The 24,910-nt window shown below is 35.8% G+C and overlaps 1 protein-coding gene across 1 annotated transcript in view; it reads right to left on the reverse strand.

Annotated features, from left to right (window-relative positions):
• LOC120514184 overlaps positions 1 to 21,743 on the reverse strand; it is a 96,224-nt gene extending 74,481 nt beyond the window's left edge. Inside the window, exons 1-4 of the mRNA XM_039746290.1 lie at positions 21,710 to 21,743; positions 21,405 to 21,529; positions 12,789 to 12,860; positions 12,410 to 12,484 (exon numbers count right to left, since the gene is read on the reverse strand). Of these exons, the coding sequence (XP_039602224.1) occupies positions 12,410 to 12,484; positions 12,789 to 12,860; positions 21,405 to 21,529; positions 21,710 to 21,743 (306 nt within the window). The remainder of the gene's footprint in view (positions 1 to 12,409; positions 12,485 to 12,788; positions 12,861 to 21,404; positions 21,530 to 21,709) is intronic.
• Positions 21,744 to 24,910: the final 3,167 nt, after the last annotated feature.

The raw sequence follows: 24,910 nt of genomic DNA on the forward strand, positions 1-24,910 counted from the left end.
CTTTGTTATGACCCCCAAACTCTGGAACTCTCTCCCCCTTGATATCACAGCATCTAATTCTGTAATTACATTTAAAACATTATTTTAGCCAGGCATTTCTTTCTTGCTTTTAGATCTTTCTAATGTGTATTTTATCTATTTGTTTTAAGCTATGATGGCTTACTAATTTTATTCTTTTTTTGTTGATCCAATTTTATATGAAATCTTGTAATGTTTTTTTATTTTACTGTTATTATTCTTTATTATGCCTTTTTGTGTTGTCATTGTAAAGCACTTTGTGTGTACAACTTGAAAAGTGCTCTATAAATAAATAATACATGAAATGAAAGTAAATGAAAATTATTCTAAATAGACGGTATATTTTTAATTTTATTCAGTTCTGTTTCTCCTGGAGGGCTGCAGTGGCTGCAGGTTTTTGTTCCAGCCCAAATTCTTAATGAGAAGTATTATGATAAAGAACTTATGGCTCAAGTGACATTTTATGCTGCATTTTAGTCGTCTTGCCTGTAAACATTTCTCACCCTTAATCACTTGTCTTAGTTTTAAACATCTGCAGTTATTGTTTTAATTACTCCTTATCAAAAAGATAAAAATTACAAAAGAACCAGCAGTTGTCCACCTAACTTGTCTCCATTCACACCTGCGTGTATTCATCATGAACTCTCTGGTTTAATAAAATGGTGATGGACTGAGAATTTCTCATTCATTTAAGGCTTCAAATCATTTGGATGATATCCTAAAAAAAATCTACAATGTAACAATGACCTGACCTGGCAGAACACCAACAAGCCGTGAAATGTAATAAGATCTGTAATCGCTAAGGATTGGGTTCTGACTAAGCAACTGGGTTGGAACAAAAAAATAAAGTCACTGCGGACCTCCAGCACCTGCACTGCTCACAGCTGTCGTAAGGATTATCAGAATGTTAACAAGTTTACTATTCAATTATTTATATTTGTGTTAAATTAAACATTTTTTATATTACTATATTTTTGTGAAATTCATTTACTTTAAAACAATTTTCTGAAATGCATTCATCACATAGACATTTTTTTAATACCACAATCATTGATAGGCTTTCATTTTCCATTTTCCACTAGCATTCTTTAATGGTTTGTGAAGTAATGAATAAAATATCAGTATTTAGATAAAGCTGTTTGAAATTAGATAGATAGATAGATAGATAGATAGATAGATAGATAGATAGATAGATAGATAGATAGATAGATAGATAGATAGATAGATAGATACTTTATTAATCCCAAGGGGAAATTCACTATATTATATTATATTCAATAAACAGTTTATTAGAATTTTAGGTGCTGAAAAGGAGCACTTATCAAAAGGGCAAATGATGCTTGTCTAATTTGGGCACACAATTAATATTAATTATTAGTTTTGTGTTTATTTCTCTGTTTTTAGCACACCAGGTGCGTTTGATCAAAAAGGAAATGAAAAAGAAAATCTCTGTGAGACTGAGGAACTGAGAAAAGAGACGACCGAAATATCAAACAGAAGCTTATCAGTTATGTTACAAAATGCAAATGTGGGTTGAAAACACCAAATTCAAATGAGCAGAAGAGGAACTGAAACAGTTACTGGACTGCACCTGGCCGACTCCTCAAGATGTGATATCATTTAAACAATGCATAGAATTAATTTAGAATTCTTGGTAAAATTAATATCTAATACATAAATATATACATTTATATATACTGCATATGTATAAATATATAGATGTACTGTATATGTACGAATATATATGTAAGTATGAATCTATATATATAGTATATAAAAATGTATATACATAAATACATATAAATATATGTATACACAAAGATAAACATATACTATATACAGAGACAGTAAACTAAATATGTACTCTATACAGTAAATATACATGAAGAGTACACTAAAAGCAATAAAAACACCTTCACATTTCAATTGCTGACATTTTTTGTTTTTCTTTCTACACTGAGAATGCCCAAATACTTATTAACACTTAAACAGAAAATTTAAATACACGAAATGTGAAAATAAAATATTCTGATTGAAAATTTTTAGTTTCTCATACAGAAGATCTAAATGTAAACTTTCAGAAAGTACGAAATTCTTCTGAAGATGAGCTAGACTGTTGATTCCATGACAGTAATAAAATAAAAATAAATGGTTTATCAAAATGTTTTCATGAATGACATAATTCTTTAAAACACACAATTTCACACCAAGCATCCTAGTATGTTAAGTTCTACACTGCGTTTTGGGATTTTGAGTTTAGACACTTTCCACATAAAGGCAGTAATAGTTTTACCAAATCATCCTTTCAATGTTTTCTTTTCCATATTTATTAACTGCACCCACAAGATGTTGGTCTTGTTGATATTAAATGAATAAAGAAATCTAGTGAGCAAGGCGGAGGCTTTTGCTTTCAAAAGGCCTTTACAGGCTCCACTTGAAATCACCAGTGACATTTACTCCACCAAAACAATAGACAGTGGCCTGTCCTCTGATTGACTGCCGAATGCCCAAGGAGGGACTGGGTGGTCAGTTCATCAGGAAGACTTTGTTGTGTCTTTTTCCAGTGGTTGTGGGACCCCCAAATGTTTTCTTGACCTACATTACCAGTTATTTGTATGTTAAAATTCTTGCGCAATATGAATGACATTTAATATTAACATAAGCAAAATAAAGTGTTTGCAGATATATACAGACAAACAGTCGAGCTTGAAGGGACTGAATGATCTCCACTTGTCTGTCAGGCTTCTTCATTATGTACAGTAGTGCATCTCTGCATTTGTGTTACATAGGACATGATATTGCATGTTTTATTTTTAACACTACTGTCTCCATGTTCCATCTCCCTTTTCTCCACTCCCTGTCTGGGGTTTGCTCAACCTCCTCGTGTTCTCACACATTTGTGTGTCCCAATGATTCATTCCTAATTACCAGCTTAAACCTGGTCGAGTTGGAGTGTGAGTGTAAATGTGTGTGTGATGTGTGTGTGCCCTTTACTAACAATCCTGGTGCTTTGTGTCCAGTGTTGATAGAAACAGTTACTCTAAAAAAGGACAAAGTTGGTTCAGAAAATGTATGGATGAAAATGTATTACTTTATTCATTGTGCACAGAACTCTGAATTTGAAAATAGGAAGTAAACACTGAGTAATACTGACCTGAATCAAACAGCAGAACAAAACAGAAAAGAGTGTAACACTAACATTTTTTCAGTAAAAAAAATGAAACTAAAAAAAATCAGTATTACTTATTCTTGGAATTTGGATTTTCATTTGTCATTAGGCAATTCATTCATAAGATTACCAAGTGAATGAAGGAAAACATGTTATGGATTAACAGAATATCTATAACAAAAAATAACATTCTCAAACTTGCTTTATCCAATTCATGGTTGTGACAGGCCATCCAGATTCATTCCTGCTTTGTGCCTAATGTAGATAGCAATAACTCCATCTCCCCGTTAACATAAACCTAAATCTATCTATCTATCTATCTATCTATCTATCTATCTATCTATCTATCTATCTATCTATCTATCTATCTATCTATCTATCTATCTATCTATCTATCTATCTATCTATCTATCATTAGTATTGCTTTGTTTATAATTACTACTCGTCATTTACTGGATACTGTACTGTATTGCTCCTGCATGTTACTTCATTAATGAGACAAGCAACAAAATCTTTTCAATGTTATGTAAGGTATAGCAACAATAAAATTAATTAAACTAAAAGTATTATTTTAACAGTAAATATGAAAAAGTATTACATTTAAAGCAATAACAGAGTGTTCCTACTTACAAATAAAAACTTCACAATTAAAATGCCTTCATTGTCTTATTGCCAAATTAAACATCAACATCAACATTTTATATAGCTCCTTTTACTGAAGGCTCCATTACAGAGAGTCTGTTAAAAATAAAGTATCTCCAAAAGTTCCTTTAAGTTGTTAATCTACCAATAAAACTTTAGACCACAGATGCACATGGATGTATTTACATTATATAAATATTTGAAAAGTGTCTTGGGATGGTGGTATATGAAGTAAAACTTTTTTAATTGTAGTACACATACAGTATACTGTATTTTTTTCCCATTCTCTCAGTATTCAACTGGGTGCCCTCTGCTGGCCAGGAGCTTGTATTGCATCTTTTAGTTATCACCCCAGCTATTAACTTTTAAACCAGCGTTTCCCAAAATCAGTCCTATGGCCCTGCGGTGGGCTGGTGCCCTGCCCGGGGTTTGTTTCCTGCCTTGCTTCCTGTGTTGGCTGGGACTGGCTCCAGCAGACCTCCGTGACCCTGTAGTTAGGATATAGCAGGTTGGATAATGGATGGATGGATGGGTCTCGGTGTCTTATAAATGCAAAAATCATGCTGCTGTGCTTTTCTGAATGTAGAATAAAAGAAAAAGAACACCAGCTAATTACATGAGATCAGTGCTATCAGGTGTTGTCACTGATTAGGTATCTGGTTGGAACAAAAACCTGCAGCCACAGTGGATCACAGGACCGAGTTTGGGAAGCACTGGTGTAAATAAATCACCAACTTGACCTGCGACATTTTTGTATGTAAGCAGCCCCACTACCACTCAGTTTGCATTAGCAGTTTCATTTCATTTTATTGTCTTATTTTTATTTTTTCTGTCATACATGTTGTATGTTTATATCTGGTTCATTATCTTTCACTTTGTAACTATAACATATTAAATAACATTTCATGATTCTATAACCGTAGCACATCATTAATTAGTCGTTATTGCTCTGTTTAATGATTTGTGTCCATCATGTCTTTATACCACTTCATGTAGTGCATATTTAATTCCCAGATAGGTCAAGCAAAAAATACTTTTTTAGAACTGTAAAATTCTAATAATTTGATTGAAACTGATTTGAAATATATTCACCAACAAATTAAAAATTCAAAGTCACCAGAATTTAGGTAAAAAGGAACATCCATGTCTACACTGGTACTTTTTTTTAATGAACTCAAAAAGTACAATTTTATGAGTTCTATAACAAAATGTTCTTTTCTGTCTGCTTTCTCAGAACAAAGTCCTTTCTGCTCATCCCCAACAGAAAATAAACTTTCTACTTGATTTAGAGATTACTTTGAAATACACAGTAAAATCAGGAATGATAAATGAACACTGCAACATGTGAATGTGGGTCCTCAGATTAATTTAAGACAAGCTGTGGAGTGTTCTGGTGGGCTGTGATTAAATACTCATCAGCATCAGCGTGGCATCGTGTTAGCGCCTCTGCCACTGAGAAACAATAGAAAATGTCCATCGATTTATCTGTCTGCAAATGGTCTGAGGTAGCTATTAACATGCAGGATGCCAGCTTGTATGCCTACAACAAAGGGTACAAATCATAAACCCACCACAGACTCAGCACTAATGCGACATGGCGCTGATTGACTCACATACCAAAACACAGCCATACTGAGAAGTGTCCTAATAAATGTGTCTAGCTTGGCTTGTGAGGCAGCAGTGCTAAGCAACGTGCCTAATAAAGTAAATAAAAAATGCATATATATTTTATGAGAAAATAAAGGAACAATAATTAACTACATCAAATGAAGCAGAACGGGCCAGCTGACAGAACTGGTGAAGCACCTCGAAGCCACCCTCTGTTTTCATGGTTTCTCAGTCATGTAGAGTAGCTAATTTAGACAAAGACTCATTCTATGTTGTTACATTTATTAATGCAGTTTACTTCGTTGTTTTGAAATAACATTTTATTTATTTCTTCATATTTGTAATATTATTGATGACAAACCTTTTGAGGAAGTTAAAATTCACCAAACCATGACCAACTAATAGATAACTCATTTGAGTATGTTTGTACTTGCATGCACAGTGCATTATGAAATAAACCTTATTTTTGTTCTTTGATATTTTGCTGTTTTTTTAAGCTCTATATGAATAAATGAGATTATATTTCAAGGCATCATAGTAACACTAGTTAGATATAAAGCATGTTTATACTCTAAATCAAAAGCTTTTTCACATTTTAGTATCTGTTGTTAGTTCATATTACATTTTTCTCTTTTATGGTTGTATAGAGGGGTATGTGACCTGATTTACCGTATATATGATGTAAAGACGTTTATGCAATGAAATGAAACGTTAAAGTCAATAAAATGTAATACAAAATATGCAGGGAAAGGTAAATATCTCTTTCATGCTACATATTGTGTAACCTATTACACAGGCAAATTGTATTTTATTTTTTAGTAAATTTACTTTAGTGGTAAATTAGTTGCTTTAGTGGTGAATAGTTTGCCACTGAATGCAGTTGACATGAACATCCTCTATTTAAATTAACACATTGAATACAAATACAAAAAATAACTATTTTCCCCAACTTGCTTTTTTCATTACAATAATAGTAACAATAAAATATGTTTATTTACAGAGTATCATACTCAAAGCACTTAGGGAAGCTGAAAGCCAGTTAAAGAGGAATACAGCATATAAGGTGAAAGATGACCCAAAGAGATTTTCAGTATTTTAGTAGTAAAAGAACCATCAAGGAGGAGGTGAAGTGCATCAGGAATAATAAAGGGGAATTTTAAAATACGGACAGTGAAATAGCAAATGCTCTAAACTTGCATTTTCCTGAGGTCTTCACATGTGAAGAAGTAGATAACCTTATAGGGGTACAAGAGAATACTGAGGAGGTACTGAGGGATTTGGAAATTGTAGAGAGAGAAGTGCTGCTCAGATTAAATAAGATGAAATCAAACAAATCACCAGGACCAGATAATATTTACCCTCGAGTTCTTAAGGCGATTAACGAGTACTTATAGAAACACTTGATGCATATTTTTAGGAAGTCACTGTGTACTGGACAGATCCAAGCAATTATAAGCCAGTAAGCATCACAGGTAACTTAATGGAAGGAATTAAGAATAAGATTGAGCAGCACATGGCAAGAACAGGAAATTTACTGAACAATGAGCACATCACGTTTTACTATCCATCCATCCATTTTCTAACCTGCTGAATCCGAATACAAGGTCACGGGGGTCTGCTGGAGCCAATCCCAGCCAACACAGGGCACAAGGCAGGAACCAATCCTGGGCAGGGTGCAAACCCACCACAGGACACACACCCACAACAAGCACACACTAGGGCCAATTTAGAATCGCCAATCCACCTAACCTGCATGTCTTTGGATTGTGGGAGGAAACCCACGGGGAGAACATGCAAACTCCACGCAGGGAGGACCAAGGAAGCGAACCCAGGTCTCCTAACTGCGAGGCAGCAGCGCTACCACTGCGCCACCGTTCCGCCCCACGTTTTACTAATATGCTGCAATTCTATGAGGAAGCAACAAAAGGATATGATCAATGTGGTGCATATGATACTACGTATCTTGACTTTCAGAAAGCATTTCATAAGGTATCACATTAGAGGGTGGACATCAAAGTAAAAGTGGGAGTTCAGGGAGCAGTATGTAGATGGGTGCAAAATTGGGTGAGACACATGAAGCAGAGGGTTATGAATTGGCTGATGTTAAAAGAGTTGTCCCGCAGGGGTCAGTGCTAAAGCATCTGCTACTTTTAATTTATATAAATGTTTTGGATTTGAATATAATTAACAATCTGGTTATCTTTGCAGATGATACTGCTGGATATATTGACAGATAATCTAGAGTCTGTTGAATCATCATAGAAGACAGCATACAGGCTCTTGAACAGATTTGCGGCAAATAAAAATGACTGTAAGAAAATGTAACGTATTACTTGTAGGAAGTAAAAATGTTAGGTTTGAATACACAATGGGAGATCTGAGAATGGAAAGCACGCCTTATGGGAAGGATTTAGGAGTTATAGTGGACTCTGAGCTATCCAGACAGTGTTCAGAAACCATTAAGAAGGCTAACAGAATGTCAGGTCATATAGGGCCCTGATATGTAGGGTTCAAGTCCAAGGAGGTTATGCTCATGCTTTAGAATGCATTGGGAAAACCGTAGTACTGTGTGCAGTTTTGGTCTACAGTGCTGTTGCAGTGAACAATGGAACAAGATCAATGGCAAGTTTAATTAATACGCTGCTAGTCTTGTTGTTGTTTTTCGTTTCTTATCAATTTCCTGAGCTGGCCATCTGATTCCCCAATGTCTCGCCATCTTTCAATTAATGACTTGCAGGAACACAGGGAAAAAGTATGTGTTCATGTAAATTTATTAAAAAAAAAAAATTGCAATCATTACCCAACATTATATCACTTGTCATTTCTTTAAACATTATTTACTTTGAGCATACCAAACGCCCAGAAAGCCCTACATGGAAAGTAATGAAGAGGAGACATACACATTAGTAGAATCATATCTGAATTATAATTGTCTTTCTGTAAATACTGGGTGGATCCACCATCACAATGACCTTGGTGGTGTGCGCCGTTGAGACCCTGGTAACTAGGAACACTTGGCATAAGTGAGAAGAAAATAATGCCAACATTTTTCTGCTTCAGTGTTACCTCTTCCTGTTCCATGCAATACACACACACAGTTACTCATACATTATATTGTACAAGTGACCACTTGTTTAAATCTCCATGGAGGAAACTTATTTAATTTTTATATGTTATGTTCATATGCATGTGACACCCTGTGTGTCCTGTGAGGGTTTTAATCTAGTCTTACTGTAACTCATTTCCCCATTATGTAGCTATCACAGAAGAGCTGATACTTCTCATTCATTACGTGCCCACTTTATTCTAATAAATAAATTAATCCACCAGTCACCAAAGCATATAAAATACATAGAGATGGGATAATATTCATAAAGAATGCCTCATTTTACTGGAAACTTCACAGTGGAGTACAAGCTCTGCATAAATTTAATTCTAGATATCTGTGTGGGTTAAGTTCCATAAAAACCCTATAAACCATAGATATTGAAGCATTGATCCCAAGGAAAAATGGGGTTAAGTTCTGGCAGTTCACTGGCTCAGGAAGAGGACTAGCGGGGGGAGGTGGGTTTGGGCAGACATGATGTCCTTCTCTCTTGCTCCTCAAGGCTCGGTAATGATTCCTTCACAAGTTCATCTACAGAAACATTGTTATGAATTTTGCGTCCTCTATAGTCAAATTTGATCAAATTCTATTTACACCATCAGAGGCAGTGATCAGTCACAGCAGGGCCAATCCGAGGACCACATTAAGCCATCCATTTTGGCAGTGTGTACAAAGGGCAAGGACTTAATCAGTGCAATCTTATGACCTGCACTTACAAGGAATTACTCGTTCTTGGGGAACAATTGTAAGTCTTAGTCCCCATCATGAATGGGGTTCAGTGACATACGTTCACCTCTTGTCATTGGGTAGATACACAATGATCCATTCAGCGTAATGTCTGTGCAGCCCTTGACATCTAAAGGTATCACAGACACATTATTGTTCAGTCTCACATGTTCCTGGTACAAAATAGGATTTTTTATATGCTGCACATTGCTGTGAATAGGCATGAGACAAAATGGGTTACACTTTTGTAACAGCGGATAAGCAACTCCATAGCAATGGAGGATTTACTTTAATACATGTTGTATTATATAGAGATATATTAAATAATACATATTGTGAGAGATCAATCCTATCTGGAGGACACTCGCAAAGATACCTCCACAACACAAAGAATACAGCATGGAAGAAACTGCCAGCATTTTCAGTTCACTAGTTCTGTTTGTCAGATATCTCACTATATATAAAATATATAGAGATATCTATATATCTCTCTGTCTGTCTGTATGTCTGTCCGCTTTTCACAAGAGAACTACTTAATGGATTTAAATCAAGTTTTTTTCTATTATTTGATTGAACATTCCAGTTGATTTTGCCGCTAAGTATCATAGTTTGCTTGCACAAGCGATTTATTTGCACTAATCCAAGACAGAGGCTGTGGGCTGAGGGGAGGGAGAAACGTGACATCAGGAGTGGGGAGCTACACATGCCAGTCTCCGTTCAAGTCACTGTACCTCTCGCCACGTGTTAAAGCTGTGGCATCCGGCTGGGGGTGGAGCTCAGCCGGGATGCCCAGGAGGACCAGAGGAGGGCCACGGGTAGAGGGCTTGGAAGCCCAGCCCTGTAGGGGCCCATGGCCACCGGCAGGCGGCGCCCCAGTGCCTGAAAGAACCTGGAGCCCAGCACTTCCACCACACCAGGAAGTGCTGGGGGGAAGAAGATAGGGGACACCCGGAGGGCTTCCGGGTGCGCAGCCGGCACTTCCACCACACTAGGGCATGTCTGCGGAGGAATGCCAGGAAGCAGCTGCAGCCCATCTGGGTTCCTATATAAGGGGCCGCCTCCCTTCATTCAGTAGCGGAAGTCGGGTGGAAGAGGACAGAGCTGGAGAGAGGACTGGAGGCGGCCAGAAGAAGGGCAAGAGAGATTGGGAGAGGCCCGGACTTTGGGGGATCGGTGCTGGAGGCACTGGGTTTGTGCACTGACTCTTGTACATAATTAGTGTAAATAAAAGTGTGTTGGGTAAAGAAACAATGTCCGTCTGTCTGTGTCCGGGTCAAGTTCACAAAGCATGCCTTCACCCCACTGGCTACTGATACCTGTTTGTTCAATGATTTTTAAAGTTTATTCTGTTTTTCACTGCTTCCCAGGCAGAGCCGCAGTGGACAGTTAGTATTTCTTAAAAAAATATTTCCAGTGATAGACTTTGGACTTCCAGACCCGTCAACTAGTATCAGAAGGTTTAGAAATGAATGGATGGAGGGATAGATGGATGGGCATTTACTTTACTTAATATTTGTTTCTAATTGTAAGCCAGTCACAGTCAAGATATAACATTTTTTCTTTCTTTCAATGTTTATACTAGGCTGACAACTGGAAGTGGACACTATTTGTGTGTCAGTGTGGGCTTTTCTCTTGATACTCTTTTTTTTTTTCCACACCTCGAAATATTGATTAGGTTACTTGATAATTTTAAACTGGCACTGTATAAGTGAATGAGGGTGAGGGTATGATGGACGGCACATTGTTTAGGGCTGGGTCCTGCTTTTCAGGGAGGTAGGCTTATACCTGTGCCACCATGAACAAGATTAAGTGGATTCAGCAGTGATCGATGGATGATATTTTTTTCCTGAAACTAGTGCTGCATATTGCAACAGACCGATGATTTCAAAATTAAGTAAAAAGGTTTGGCCAGAAACGAGAATGAAGAACTTGTGTATCTCTGTTACACCATGAAAGCCTTCCAGCAGTTTTCCTTGTAATGTTTCTGTTAATAGAGAATTCCCTTATTTTGTCCTTTTCTAGCTTTCCTTTGTGTTTCCTTTCAGGGTTTTGGAAAACCTGAGGTTGGGGTGGTAAGGAATGTTTGGGTCCATGGTGGCATGTGTATTTAGGTTGGGATGGTCAGGAGGAGGAATATAGGGTTGTGGTGGAAAGCTTTGTTGGGTGGTGTGAGCAGAATCATTTGCAGTTAAACATCACAAAGACAAAGGAACCGGAGGTGGACTTTAGAAAGCGGGACCCTCCTCCCACCCCTGTCACTATCAGAGGAACAGAGGTTGAAGTAGTTGAGGACTATAGGTACCTGGGGAGTACACATTGACAGTAAACTTGACTGGTCCAAGAGCACAGACATTGTGATCAAGAAAGGGAATAGCCGGCTCTATCTAATGAGGGGGCTTAGGTCATTTAATGTATGTAGGAAAATGCTGACAATGTTTTATCACTCTGTGATGGAGAGTGTGGTGTTTTTTGCAGCTGTGAGCTGGGGCAGTGAGGTGAAGACAGCCGATCACAACAGGCTGAATAAGCTGATTAAAAAGGCTGGTTCTGTCCTAGGCATCAAACTAGAGGATCTGACGGAGGTGTCCGAGAGGAGAATGCTGAAAAAGCTTCTCAGTATCATGGACAACCCCTCTCTCCCCATGCACGCCTCCTTGAGGAACCATCAGAGCACACACAGCAAAAGACTCATTGCCCTCAAATGCAGAACTGAACGCCACAGGAGATCTTTTCTACCTGTGGCAATAAGGCTTTAGAACTCCTCTTCCTTCTGTAGGTGATCTTTTCAGCCTTTGTAGCGGTATGTTAGTCCCATTATGTCATCACAAGCGGCTAGCTCATTTTACTGAGGCACAAGTACTAAGTCACTTTTCATAACCTACACTAATAATCTGTATTTAATAATAATCTGTTATATTTATATTTTATATATTTGCACAATTCTCATACAACTACCATTTTTCTCTTTTTAAATCTTTACTGTACTATCTTTATTTCTCTTGTTCACTTTACATGCCAATGACATAAGAATTTCCCTTGGGAGGAATAAAGTTCTTATCTTATCTTAATAAAATCCATATGCTTAGGCGTTGTGGGTGCTGTGTATGGATGGGCAGTGAGCTGCTTGTAAATTAGCTCACCTGTTTCACATTGGCACTATGCGTGGGATAATTAGGAAGCACCGCACCACCTACAGAGGCATAAAATCGGAAGATCTATGAAGAAGAGGTGAGGGACACAAAGAAACAAAAAGTAAAAGAATGGAAAGGCAGACTGAGAGGACAGGAAGGTGTGAATTGAGGCTTTGTAAATAAACTAATGCAGAGGATAGGATGCATTGTGATCAGGAGTTGGCCCAGCAGGGATTGAGAGGATGTCACTTCAGCAGCAACTGAAAGGTCTTTGAGGATCGTTCTATGGACACCAGTGAGGGTGGTGGTGGGACTATGGAGTCGAGTTTGGGTGCTCTGGCTGAGACCAACGAAGGTGGCTGCGGTGCCAACCACATAAAAGTTTGACTATGCATGATGTCTCAACTTCCAAATGAGGTGAACAGAAGAGAGAGAGAGAAAGAGGTAGACTGGATTTTATCTGTCTTATTTAAATGGATTGTCTTTGCTTGTTATTTGTTATGGATTTTTTCTATTCTTTACATTGGACATTGGTTTTCATGATTTTGTTTATTGGTAAGTATGGAAGTATGGTAAGTATGAAACTGCACCGCACTTTATGAACACTGTTTTTGATGGATAATAAAAGGACTATGCACCTTTCACCTTCCCTTGCTGTGAGTGTGAGTGTCCGCATTGCTCAGTCAATCCTAATTCTGGGTTTAAGTTGCCCAGACCATCATAGTTATTCTGGCAATGACAGAGAAAAACTAGGATTCAAATCCCAGAATGGACATCAGCAGTTTGGGAGATTTCACCTACTGACCATTTACAATGAGACTTTCTTGGTCTCCATTCTCAACCAGCCTCCAGCATACGCACCATTCCAAACCCTTCACAACCTACACCACTATGGCAATAGACCCCCTAAAAATCTATAAACTTATAAACTAACATCTAATAATATGCAAGAGAGCCACATTTTGATTCATATGCATTTTAGCAAAATCAATATTTAAATTCTGTTTTGTAGCCGATTTACAAATTCCAGAATGCAAAACTCACTAATAATACTTTTTTTGTAATTTTACAGTTTTTTTTTTCCAAAATCCTAGATTACATTTCCATAAAAAATGTGTGTTCTTTTCTGAAGTTGTGTAAAGCACGTAATTTATCACACACCAGTAAAATCAATATTGTTTATGCCTTTCATTCACATCACTGCCAAGGAGTGCAATATGTTTTTCAAAAATGTCACATGCTGTTTATTTTCCACACAAAGTCACACCAAACCCACCATTACTGTGACTTCTCCACAGGAAAAATCTCACTTGCCACCACTGTCAACACTAACCCCTTCCTCCATTATTTACGAACCATTGTATCTTAGATGAGGCTATGCACATGTCTGGTGATTTTTCGTTTCTACTGGAGATCTTTATTAAAATACTCAATACAGGGTCTAATGCATGAAAAACACTCCAAGGATGAAATAAATGCATTTCTTCTTGTGTCAATGGTATGAATTTTGCTGGAAACAAAATACAATTTATTTCATGAACTCTTCATAAAATGAAACACTGAGTTTCACTGATCAATTTTGCATTAATCGTTTTGCTCATCACTAATCAGAGGCTAAATGTATTGATGAAGTGTGGTGCAGCGATTACCATCACAGATTAATAATTCCAAAGACTTGGGTTCAGTTCTCAGCATTGTGGAATATGCACATTTTCATCCCATGTTCTTATTATTTTTTTCCAACCCCAAAAATGTTCCAAAGTCATTTACAGAATACTAGGTGACACTAGTCTTCACCCACCTCAAATTTCACCAGCTAGTTTATTTGGTGTCTCTTAATTTATGGAAAAAATATGTGTAAGTGACCAGCAGTCAATCTGGGGTTCCAGTTTTACTTTACTTTAAGACATAACAAAGTCACTTACATAGAATTAAATTTTGTGAAGCTCATACAATTAAAATATAAATACAGATAGAGTAACTGTACAACATAATGACGATAGCAGTCATTTACAAGCAGCACCCAAACAGCCATTTTAACACTTTTAGATGTATTCATCAGGAGTGTGTTTTCCAGAAGCTTTGTAATTGTTAAGTACTTCATTATCATACTCATTTATCCATGTTAATTAACAAGTGTTTCCAAAAATCCTTCATAACTAAAGTAGTACTTAATCTTGCTCATAAATTAACAATGGAACCGACCCACTCGTTATTTTTAATGTCCATTATTTGGATTTTTGCCTGCGATTCTGTCTCAAAAAGACAGAGGTGGCCTTAAGAAAAAAAACTGATGCTCTTATTCAGACAATATAATAACAGCTTAATTATTATTATTATTGTTAATAATAATAATAATAATAATAATAAGAAGAAGAACAAGAAGAAGAATAAGTTAAAGTTGCAATATATGCATAAAATCATAATGTTTATAAAATGTATGGATGGATAGATGGATAATGTAGGCTAGAGATTTGTGCACTCTTAGCTTTAACATAATGTAGACAATTTGTGTACATAACAAATTAACTAATCAAACTCTATAAAATCAATCACATCCTTTAAATTCAGAAAGTGAATCGCCCCTTAACACCAGCTACAACAATCAAGAAGCCAAGTGGCAGGTCTAAATGCTCTTTTGTGGGAAGACATTACACCCCTTTGGGTCCCACAGTCACCCTTCAGTAACCAACTACTAATTGAGAAATACAGGCTGCCTGGGAGTGAAATATTCATTCTCATTGGTCTGGTGTAGGACAAATTGGAAAAAGGAGCACACCAGAATTATGCCTTTAGTCCTGCTGTGCAGCTACTGAAAGCTCTCTGTTTCTGCATCAAGTGATACAGAAGGCTTGAGCAAGGCTGCTGTGTCCAAATCTGTGCATGTGGAGAACCAGATTACTATTGTGCCAAACCTGCAACAAAAGTGGAAATTGTGGGCTCAAATCCCACTACTGAACATTAGCAACTCACTTCATATGCCTGTGCTCCAATTGGAAAACCAAAAGAAATGTAACCAACTGTATCTCTCAGATGTTGTAAATTGCCTTGGATAAAAGTGTTAGCCAGCTAACTAACTAACTAACTAACTAACTAACTAACTAACTAACTAACTAACTAACTAACTAACTAACTAACTAACTAACTAATAATAATAATATAATATCTTGCATGGCACTAAAATAGTTTTTAAACACCATTGCAGGAATACCTGTAATTATAGGTACAATGGATAGATTGTTCTTCCCTATCAATACTCCCAGCCCCAATAAATGTCCAGATGATATGCAATCAACCATCAGGGACTTTTACAGACCTTCGTTATGCATGAGGCCCTTGTGATTGAGTTTGTGGCTCAACAGGTTACACAGTCATCTGGCTGATGGCAATTCTATGATCAGAATAAGGGGCAGGAGGCAGCAGCCCACCAGTCCAAGGCACAACAGGATAATCACAAGGGTAATCCCCACTTTAACCAGCATGGCTTCCCATGTCCTTAGGTTCAACTGGAGCCAGTCCTACACATGCTCATCCCATGCAGCATTAGCATAGACCTCTGCCCCAAGTGCCATGAGCTTATTTATGGCTTGCGTGAAGGACCCTTCAGGTGAGGTATTGTTTAATTCATTCATTTAATGCTTTTTTTTTCATGTTAATTGATTTTTCTTTCACTTTCTTTTTTTACAATTGCACATATCTTTTGTGGCAATATAATATGTATTTGACAAGTAAAATACGTGGGATCGATGTTCCTGTTATCGCCAGTCTGCTTCTGACATGGATGCTTTGGAGAAGCCCAACAAATAAGTACTTTAAACGTGTTTATTAAATGCTGAATGATGAAGAACTTCGGGAAACTCTTGCAAATCTCACTTTGTCTTTACCTACGTTATTCGTTATCTCATTCATTATTCATTAAGATTGATCATTTTCAGGAAACTTGGCCCAGATTAGTGTTGAAAACCCTTAAGATGTTAAGTTAATGCGTCTCACATCTTGTGGTTAAGTACAGAAGTGGACATTTCCTCAGATCAATATTATCCATCTGTTATCAATATTATATTGTCAATAAAGAAGCAAGTTGAGCTTTCGCAACTTTAGGATCAACTTCAGGTAGAATACTCCTGTACCTTTAGACCATCTCTATCAGTGTTCACTATGGTTGCCCACCATTCCTGGCTTATATTCTCAGATTTTTCTCTCAGTGTCTGAGCATTAATTTAACTTGTAATATGATGGTTGTGCTCTTTGTAAAACAGTTGAATAACCATCTAAAATCTGTGATTATTCTCTATACTAGTCATCCACAAAGCTTTTTAATACTGCAACACCAGATTAACTGTGATTTGTGATTGTAATGTCCTAAGCCATGGTATGTGGCTTGTTTTTTGTTTAATTTCTTGTAGCCATAATGGTTAATGACTTACTCATTCATCTTCTCATTTTACTTCTTTCCACCAAAGTTTTAATACTTCACTTCTCCTTTCTAAAATGTAGATGTCTTTAAAATTCAGCCCAACATCTCATTTATCAGTTTTCATTGAAGTGTTCATTATGACTTTACCAACCATCAGAGATCACACAGTATGTCATATGTCTTATACGTCCCATAAATGTGTCAATCTCTGGAAGCTCGGGTCATTGGAGGTAAACGTAGATCAAAAAGACAGACTGTGGACCATGTAATCTTACTGTGTTTAAATTAGGTATGAAGCTAAAGATTCTGAAAGAATTTAAATTGCTGTATATGAGTATAGCAAGTCTTGTTTTTGAGTACTGGGACAAAAGAAAGCCTACTTTCTTAAATGGGATTAGAGCAACAGCAAATGTTTGTTGTTGGAATCTCACCCTTGTTTTCTGTCTAAACTGGGCAGGTTCCAGTTGTGTGTTTTGTCACATACACAGTCATAGAGAGCTTCTCCAACGCTATGAACAAGAAACTGTGAAATCAGAGCTTACAGTGGCTCAATTGGCCTTTTCTGCCCCATGGACTATTTCAAGAACTGTCAAACTGGAAGTCAAAATACATTATCCTTTTCAGAATCTACTCCTGAATTGGGAACTTTGAAGAAAAGATGTTGAAAGACCAAATACTCTTTTTGTTTTAACTTTTTTGAGCTTTCGGTTTTGCTTCATTAAAAGGGATTACCATGATGGTCTCCAAACCTTCGTCCTGTTCTCTCGTTTTTTACAGTGTCTAAAAAAGTCATAGAATCAGTAGATGATATTGAATTGGTCAAAACAGATAAAGCCCCAGAAATGTGAAATGAAGAGTATGATTGTCACCACAAAGCTGGCCATATGTGTATGTGTGTGTCCTCGAATGGACCTACCTTGCGCATATTTGATGCCTAGCTTACTTCTAGTGCTACCACTGTTAGACTTTACACTGGCTTAGTTTAACAATTAGGCCAGTGGACAAGGAACACATGCAAAGCTGTGAACATGAAGGTGGAAAGTCAGAGGTAGAAAGTGTGGTACAATGTTGAAATCCATACTAAACCTTATAAATAATTAATAAATGGAATCCCACACCTTCCATCTCAAAGCACAATTATTGGTTATTTTCTTTATACTGTCCTATCTGATCAGTCTATCAGTGTTAATTTCTCTTCAGATTTTAATACTGTATGTTGTGAAGATGAAGATGTAAGAACATTTTTCCTGATTAGCACCCCTCTCCTGGTTTCATTTATGTAGATCATGGTGATCACCACTGTATCTGTAAAAGTGGGAATCCAGTGACATTCAAATAATCTTTCTCTGTAATGCTATGGCCTCAATGTGAGTTTCAGTCAGTCCCTTCCTAACACTTCGCCACCTTGGCACCAACACTTAAACCATGATTCAGTACAAGCTTACAGTCATTCAGACAGACACCTTTGCTTTCCAAGAAAGAGGGATCTTCCACATTATCTGTTATGATTCCCATTTTTCCCTGTTACTTTCAATATCAATCTTGTACAAATTTATTTCATATTTAAGTTGTTTATTTTTATCATTATTCTGGTAACACTACTTTTGGAATTTTCGCTCCCATTTTGTAATTGTCTTTGCATGGCTGCATCTGTTTTGTTCACAGTTGCCAGTCACATGATGCTAATGTCACATGATGTCAGACCTACGTATAAAAAACAGCGACACAGCAACACCAGTAATCTAACTTCAGGATAAAATTCAGAAACTCTCGCGATTCAAAGCTGGTTTCTGGTTGCAGTAATTATTTTTTAGGTCTAGTATATTTGACTTTTGGTGATATTTTTGACTATGCTTTTTAGTTTTGTTTTGTCTTAGACGTTTGTCTTTCTGGTTATGGACTGCTGCTTTTATCTGACCTTCACTAAACCAGCGGCTCTAAGCTAAGCTCTTCATCTCCTTCTTATTTTTAATTCAAACTTCCACCTTGTGGACAACTAATCCTTTTATTGTGATTCACTATAAAACATAAACTATTATACAACACTACTTTCTTAAACTCAATTCATACATTTCAAATCTTCAGGAGTCAGAGCTTATCCTAACAATGCAAAGCACAATGCTGGGGACAGCCTTGGACAGAGCACTGCTTGATCACCTAGTCCAGTCACAAACACACAGTCACTTATAAATGGCAAATATGGAAACACCAAGCAAGATGCTTACTATTTCTATTGTTTAATTATTGAGGCTTGACATAATTTGAACATAATTTAAGATCAGATTCTTTATCACATTCATAGACAGAAGAGCATTAGCAAGAGAAACTGCATTATGAATTATCACCTGAAGGGTGATTTGACTTGTTATTTGGTCTTGTAGATGAATTGTTTTTGAAATTACCTTAACCCGTATTGCTTATGAAAACGTACGATTGCTTCTATAGTGTGAGTCACTGTATGTCATGCAGTCTTTTTCATTTTCTGGAGTTCATGGAATGTTGAAGGTGAAACCAGTAGTGACGTGAACCCAAAAAAAATGACCAAATGCCAAAACCAACGACAACACAAACACTACACACATATAACACTAACAATGTAAATTGTCTTTAAAAACATTTAATTAAATGTTTAAATTGTAAAGATAAAAAAATATTTACAAATTATAAGAAAGACATTTACAAAAGCGTCAAATACAGTCAAAAAGAACAAAAATATGACTTAATCACACAACAACAATAACATAATATGGTAATAAATGTTTTCAAAATAATAGGCAAAAAATGCTTAAAAATGACTTGTTTTATAAGCATATCTTCTTGAAAATTTCTTATGCGTTCATTTGACCTGCAAAATCAGAAAGGAAGATGAATTAGATTACAATAGAAGGTTAATCTATCTATCTATCTATCTATCTATCTATCTATCTATCTATCTATCTATCTATCTATCTATCTATCTATCTATCTATCTGTTGCGTAAATATAACTACTATTCCTCTTAGGCTTTATTTACTTTGTTTTTACTTTTTATGATTTAAACACATTGTAAGAGATATAATAAATTGTTGAGCTGAAGATAATACTTTTATGTTATTATAGTTTATAGATTGCTAGTAGTTATTAAGGCTTTAATTCAGTATGCCATTTTGTTTTACTCATAGAATGGAAAACACAGAAATTAAAGTACATAAAAGAACAGAGAAATTTATAGCATACTAATAATTTATATGAATTTTAACACCAACAAAAATAACTGTGCAGGTACAAGTCAAACATGAGCTAATAAGAACAGTCCAGCATATTCAGAGACTATACGTAATTGGATGAAATTATAGAATAGAGTAGATGTGGCAATGAAAAATTGAAAAAGATCTTACTGTGCTTCCAGGCAATCAAAATAATATAAAATGAATGCATGTCTCAATGTATAAGAAACTGATAGGTTACTGTAGACATGGCATGAAACTTTTAACCGAATCTGCTACAATTTGAGCTGCCCTGTCATCGTAGAAAAGCACTAAATAAAATGGCAGTCATCATCATTTCTCTGATTTTTTTTTACAATTAAATGAACTTTTCAATGATTTTGAATTATTTTGGGCCACAGGGCCATGAGATGGACCTACACGCAAAAACTGTTTTTCCTTAGGTTGTCTGTAAATAACTAGACTCACACAGATTTCATTCATCTTTCTATTTGTTCTCTTATTATCAAACATGGCCAATCCAATTATAGAACTATAGGGGATGGGAATTAACGATGGAGAACATTCTAGTCTGGTGCATAACAAACTCACTCACAGACCCAACCCACTCAGACAGGGCCAGCTTAAAGTCAACATGTCTTTGGGATGTGATATGAAAACCAGAGCACCTGCAGAAACACCCACACACACACCATCGACTCATACGGGAGCAAGGCTAAGGTTATTCAATGAATATACAGTATATATATATATATATATATATATATATATATATATATATATATATATATATATATATATATATATATATATATATATATATATATATATATATCCAAACATATTTTGGAAGTGTATACACTGTGAATGCTGTAAGAGTGAAAACAGACGAAAGGTAATTCCCTAAGTAATTACTTGCATCTCGTCCAGTTCAGGGTTATGGTAGGCCAGGACCTTCTCTAGCTACACTGGAACCAAGACAAGACCCAGTTCTTTATGGGATGCCAATCTAATCCTGGGCACACTTACATCCTGGCTTACTAAGCAATGCCTCATGTGCCTGTACATGATCTTTCATCTATGAATCAGCAGGGGTTCTAACCTACTTATAAAGCAAAATGTTTACTGAATCATATCTAAAAAAAAAATGAGGTACAAGATAGGAACTACTAAAACACAACAAATTTCAATATTTTTAGTGTTTGATAGGTGGGAAATATTTTTAGATTTCATATTGAAGTTAACTGTTATTATTTTTTTTTTCATTCACAGAAATTTCACAGTGTTGTATATACTGCACCTTAATTCATTTATAAATTTGATTCTTATCTTTTACATAATGTTCAGAAATATTTCTACTTTACATTACAATTTTTATTACCTTGAAAATAGTGGCTCCAATGCTGTAGAACAGACTAATGAAGAAAAGAATGATGAAAGTGGAAGCAGTTGTCCAGAGGCTATCATAATCATCTTCAGGACCTTCAGCTGTATCGTAGAAGTACTCTGTTAAAAATTAAAAATATAATACATAACATATTTCCATTCTACTTAATTACTGGGTATATTTATTAAGCCCATGTTGAAGGTAGTATATTATATAAAAGCTTATTTTTTCCCATTTTACTATTGCTGGAGCATTTCTGAGTGTGCCTGGGAAAAGGTGATGGCAAATGAGGAATTTGCCTTCACTGCCAGTAAGGTCGCATTGCTCAGTCATTCCTGGGATTGCTGAGTTCAATCTCTTCTTTTATTTCCTGTGTACACAATAATGGGAAACCCTCTTTTGTTTGACTCTGGAGTGTTTAGAGGAGATACTTGAGTTAAGCTAACTACCTGACAAAAATTCTTGTAGTATGGAAACGTTTCTGTTCTGCTCGGTCCAAATCACTTATTGCTTAAACCTATAATGTCTAGACTTTTCAAACTGAAATTTCCTTTGATTTTTAGAATATAAAACTCAACAGCTTCTTTTTTGGGCTTGTCTGGTCTCATAAAGGCATGAGTGAATTTTTTTTATTTTTTAATCGTTTTGTCAATCTGCACAGATTTAAAATAACATGCCTCTTTTAGTTTCTGTTATGCTGAATAATAAATCAGCATGGGAGAAAAGAATAAAGGACTGGAAAAGGAAACGTCGTCAATAAACAAACCAATATCCTAACTGGGAATGTCATCTAATGTCAATACGAAAACCAGAAATTCAATTTGAAAATAATATAGACAAAATATTATTTAAACAGAAAGCGGACTAGTAAAATATCTATTAGGATATGTGCAATTTGGGAGAGTGACATGACAGAAAGCTAACTCTTTTTTCTTGTCACATAATTGATGTCATACACAAGCACTGACAGGTTGTATATACAGTAGCTGACAAACCAACTAATAGTGATGTCCATGAATGTGGTGAAAAAGATGGTGCAAAATTATTTTTAACTATTCAAATAGCTTTCAGTATACACAACTGCTGAAATAAATGCATTCCTCATCATTCTAAACCGTAGTGGGAATAAAAACAAATAGCGGTGAAATAAAGCAATAATTCCACAAAAAATTATAAATAAAAATACAGCAGTTACAGTAAAGTTGAATGTAGTTTTTAGCTGCCTATTTTACTAAAATTAAAATATTTTCCTGTTATAGTATATGATATATTGGAGAAGACTATGTACCATATCAGCTCTCTTCAGCTTCCTCAGTACTGTGTACTATTATTATATTATTATATTTTCTCCATCAATCTATTATCCAACCAACTATATCCTAACTACAGGATCACGGGGTCTGCTGGAGCCAATCCCAGCCAACACAGGGTGCAAGGCAGGAAACAAACCCCAATCAGGGCGCCAGCCCACCGCAGGACACACACCAAGCACACACTGGGGACAATTTAGGATCGACAATGCACCTAACCTGCATGTCTTTGGACTGTGGGAGGAAACCCACGGGGAGGACATGCAAACTCCACGCAGGGAGGACCCGGGATTATTATATTTTAATTATTGTAAATTATGTTTATATTATTAAAATTGATCCTCCATTTGAGAGTAAGTACATGAAGAAATAATCCTTTGAGGTAGTGAATTTGCACACATTTTGAAATTAAGTCATTTCTAAACTTTTATTATCATGCCTACTACGCCAAAATGTTTGTGACTATTCCATAAGCTCTGTATACTACACTCATTATTTTTCTCCTTAAATGTGAAAATACCCAAGTAGAAATAGACACTAGACACCCAGAAAATGATCCAGCAAAAGTTGAAAAAAGGTCAAATTAAAACATGCCGTTTTCACTTTTTATAAGCACACCTTTCTCAGACATAAAGGTGCAAAAAGAAAAATTACAGGGCATTTCAAAAATGTATACACATTTTAATATCTATTAATGTATGAATGTAATGTTGTCTTGCAATTTGCAGAAAATCTTTCTCAAATTTGAATCAGTGACAGTCAGCATGTGTCACAACCCCAGACCTTATGGCACCCTGGTGAACGTTTGTCAATCAGTTATTTAATATTTTTCAGAGTGTTCAGACATGAATGCTGGTCACTCAGGATATCCATAATAATGCACACCATACGGGTGCCAAAATACTACTTGTATATACTCCAGAAATTAAACTGTGGATTTTTGGATTGTCCCTTTTTACTGTATGTGTATGCTGTGTATACATTTTGAAGACACCTATGTGTAGCAGCTGTTTTCATAAAATTATTTTGAAGATTTTCTTCTTAAACTTGTGTTAAGAAATGGCACCGTTAATGCTGAATGCAGAAGCACAAATAATTCACATGACATAATTTTAAAGAGTATAAATAAAGAAAATGTATCCAAAGATAAAAAATCTCAAGGCCTGTATTATGTTACTCTATTGGCACCACAACTACAGCTGTACAAATCCTGTATTTGTGAAAATGAAAGATAAAGCTGGACAACTGAATTCAGTAAACCAGTTACTTGACCAGAAGGAGTGTGTTAAGTCATTTTATTGTTCATTTTTGATCCATATCTTGCTCAGACCAGGTCAAAATTGCAATGCAAATTTCATACATTAACTTCACATCAGATAAGCTGACTAATCCAATTTTATTTCACCTTTCATGCTTTCACTAAGTTTTTTCAAGAGTACTGCAATGTGATTCATTTTTATTATGTTATATTATTTTTCTTGTGACAGGTGAATGCAATAGGGTGGATTTTATCAATAGATTTTTTTTTCAATGATTAAACATCTGCCAGAGTCTTAAGAGATAATATTATGTCACATTTTTTTAAACTTTACTAATGTTAAGCTGTGATAAATCAATAATTTATTTTAGTGCAGTAAAAAATTGAAACTGATATGATAGGTAATTTTTTGATTTGATATTCTTTAACCCCAGAGGGGAACTTGTTTTATCTGTAAGTGTATGCTGTAAGTACTCATGCCGGCAGTGTGGTGTAGTGATGAATGCTTTGGACCTCAGACCCTGAGGTTGTGGGTTCAAATCCTGCTAGTGACACTGTGTGACACTGAACAAGTCACTTGACCTGGCTGTGTTCCAACTACAAAGCCATACAGAATTGTATCATAAATGTTGTAAGTCGCTTTTGATAATGATTTCAGCCAAATAAGTAAACGTACTCATGTACTGCACTTTAACTTCAATCACCATTTAAAACTTAGCAGTCCAATTAATGCGCTGCCATTTTGCATTTTACTTTGGATTGTGCTTTTTTAGTTTTTTTTAAGAATAATTAAAATGAAATATTTGCACATTTACTATATTTAAGTACTAAAGTTGTAGTAAAGCTTAAAGTTTTGAAAAATGTTTAAATCTGCTCTTGTCCAGAAAACAATTCTCAAGTAATAACTGGTTTCAGTGTTCAGAGTGGCACAT

Source organism: Polypterus senegalus, chromosome 1 (assembly GCF_016835505.1).
Source record: "Polypterus senegalus isolate Bchr_013 chromosome 1, ASM1683550v1, whole genome shotgun sequence".
Taxonomy (NCBI): Eukaryota; Metazoa; Chordata; class Cladistia; order Polypteriformes; family Polypteridae; genus Polypterus; species Polypterus senegalus.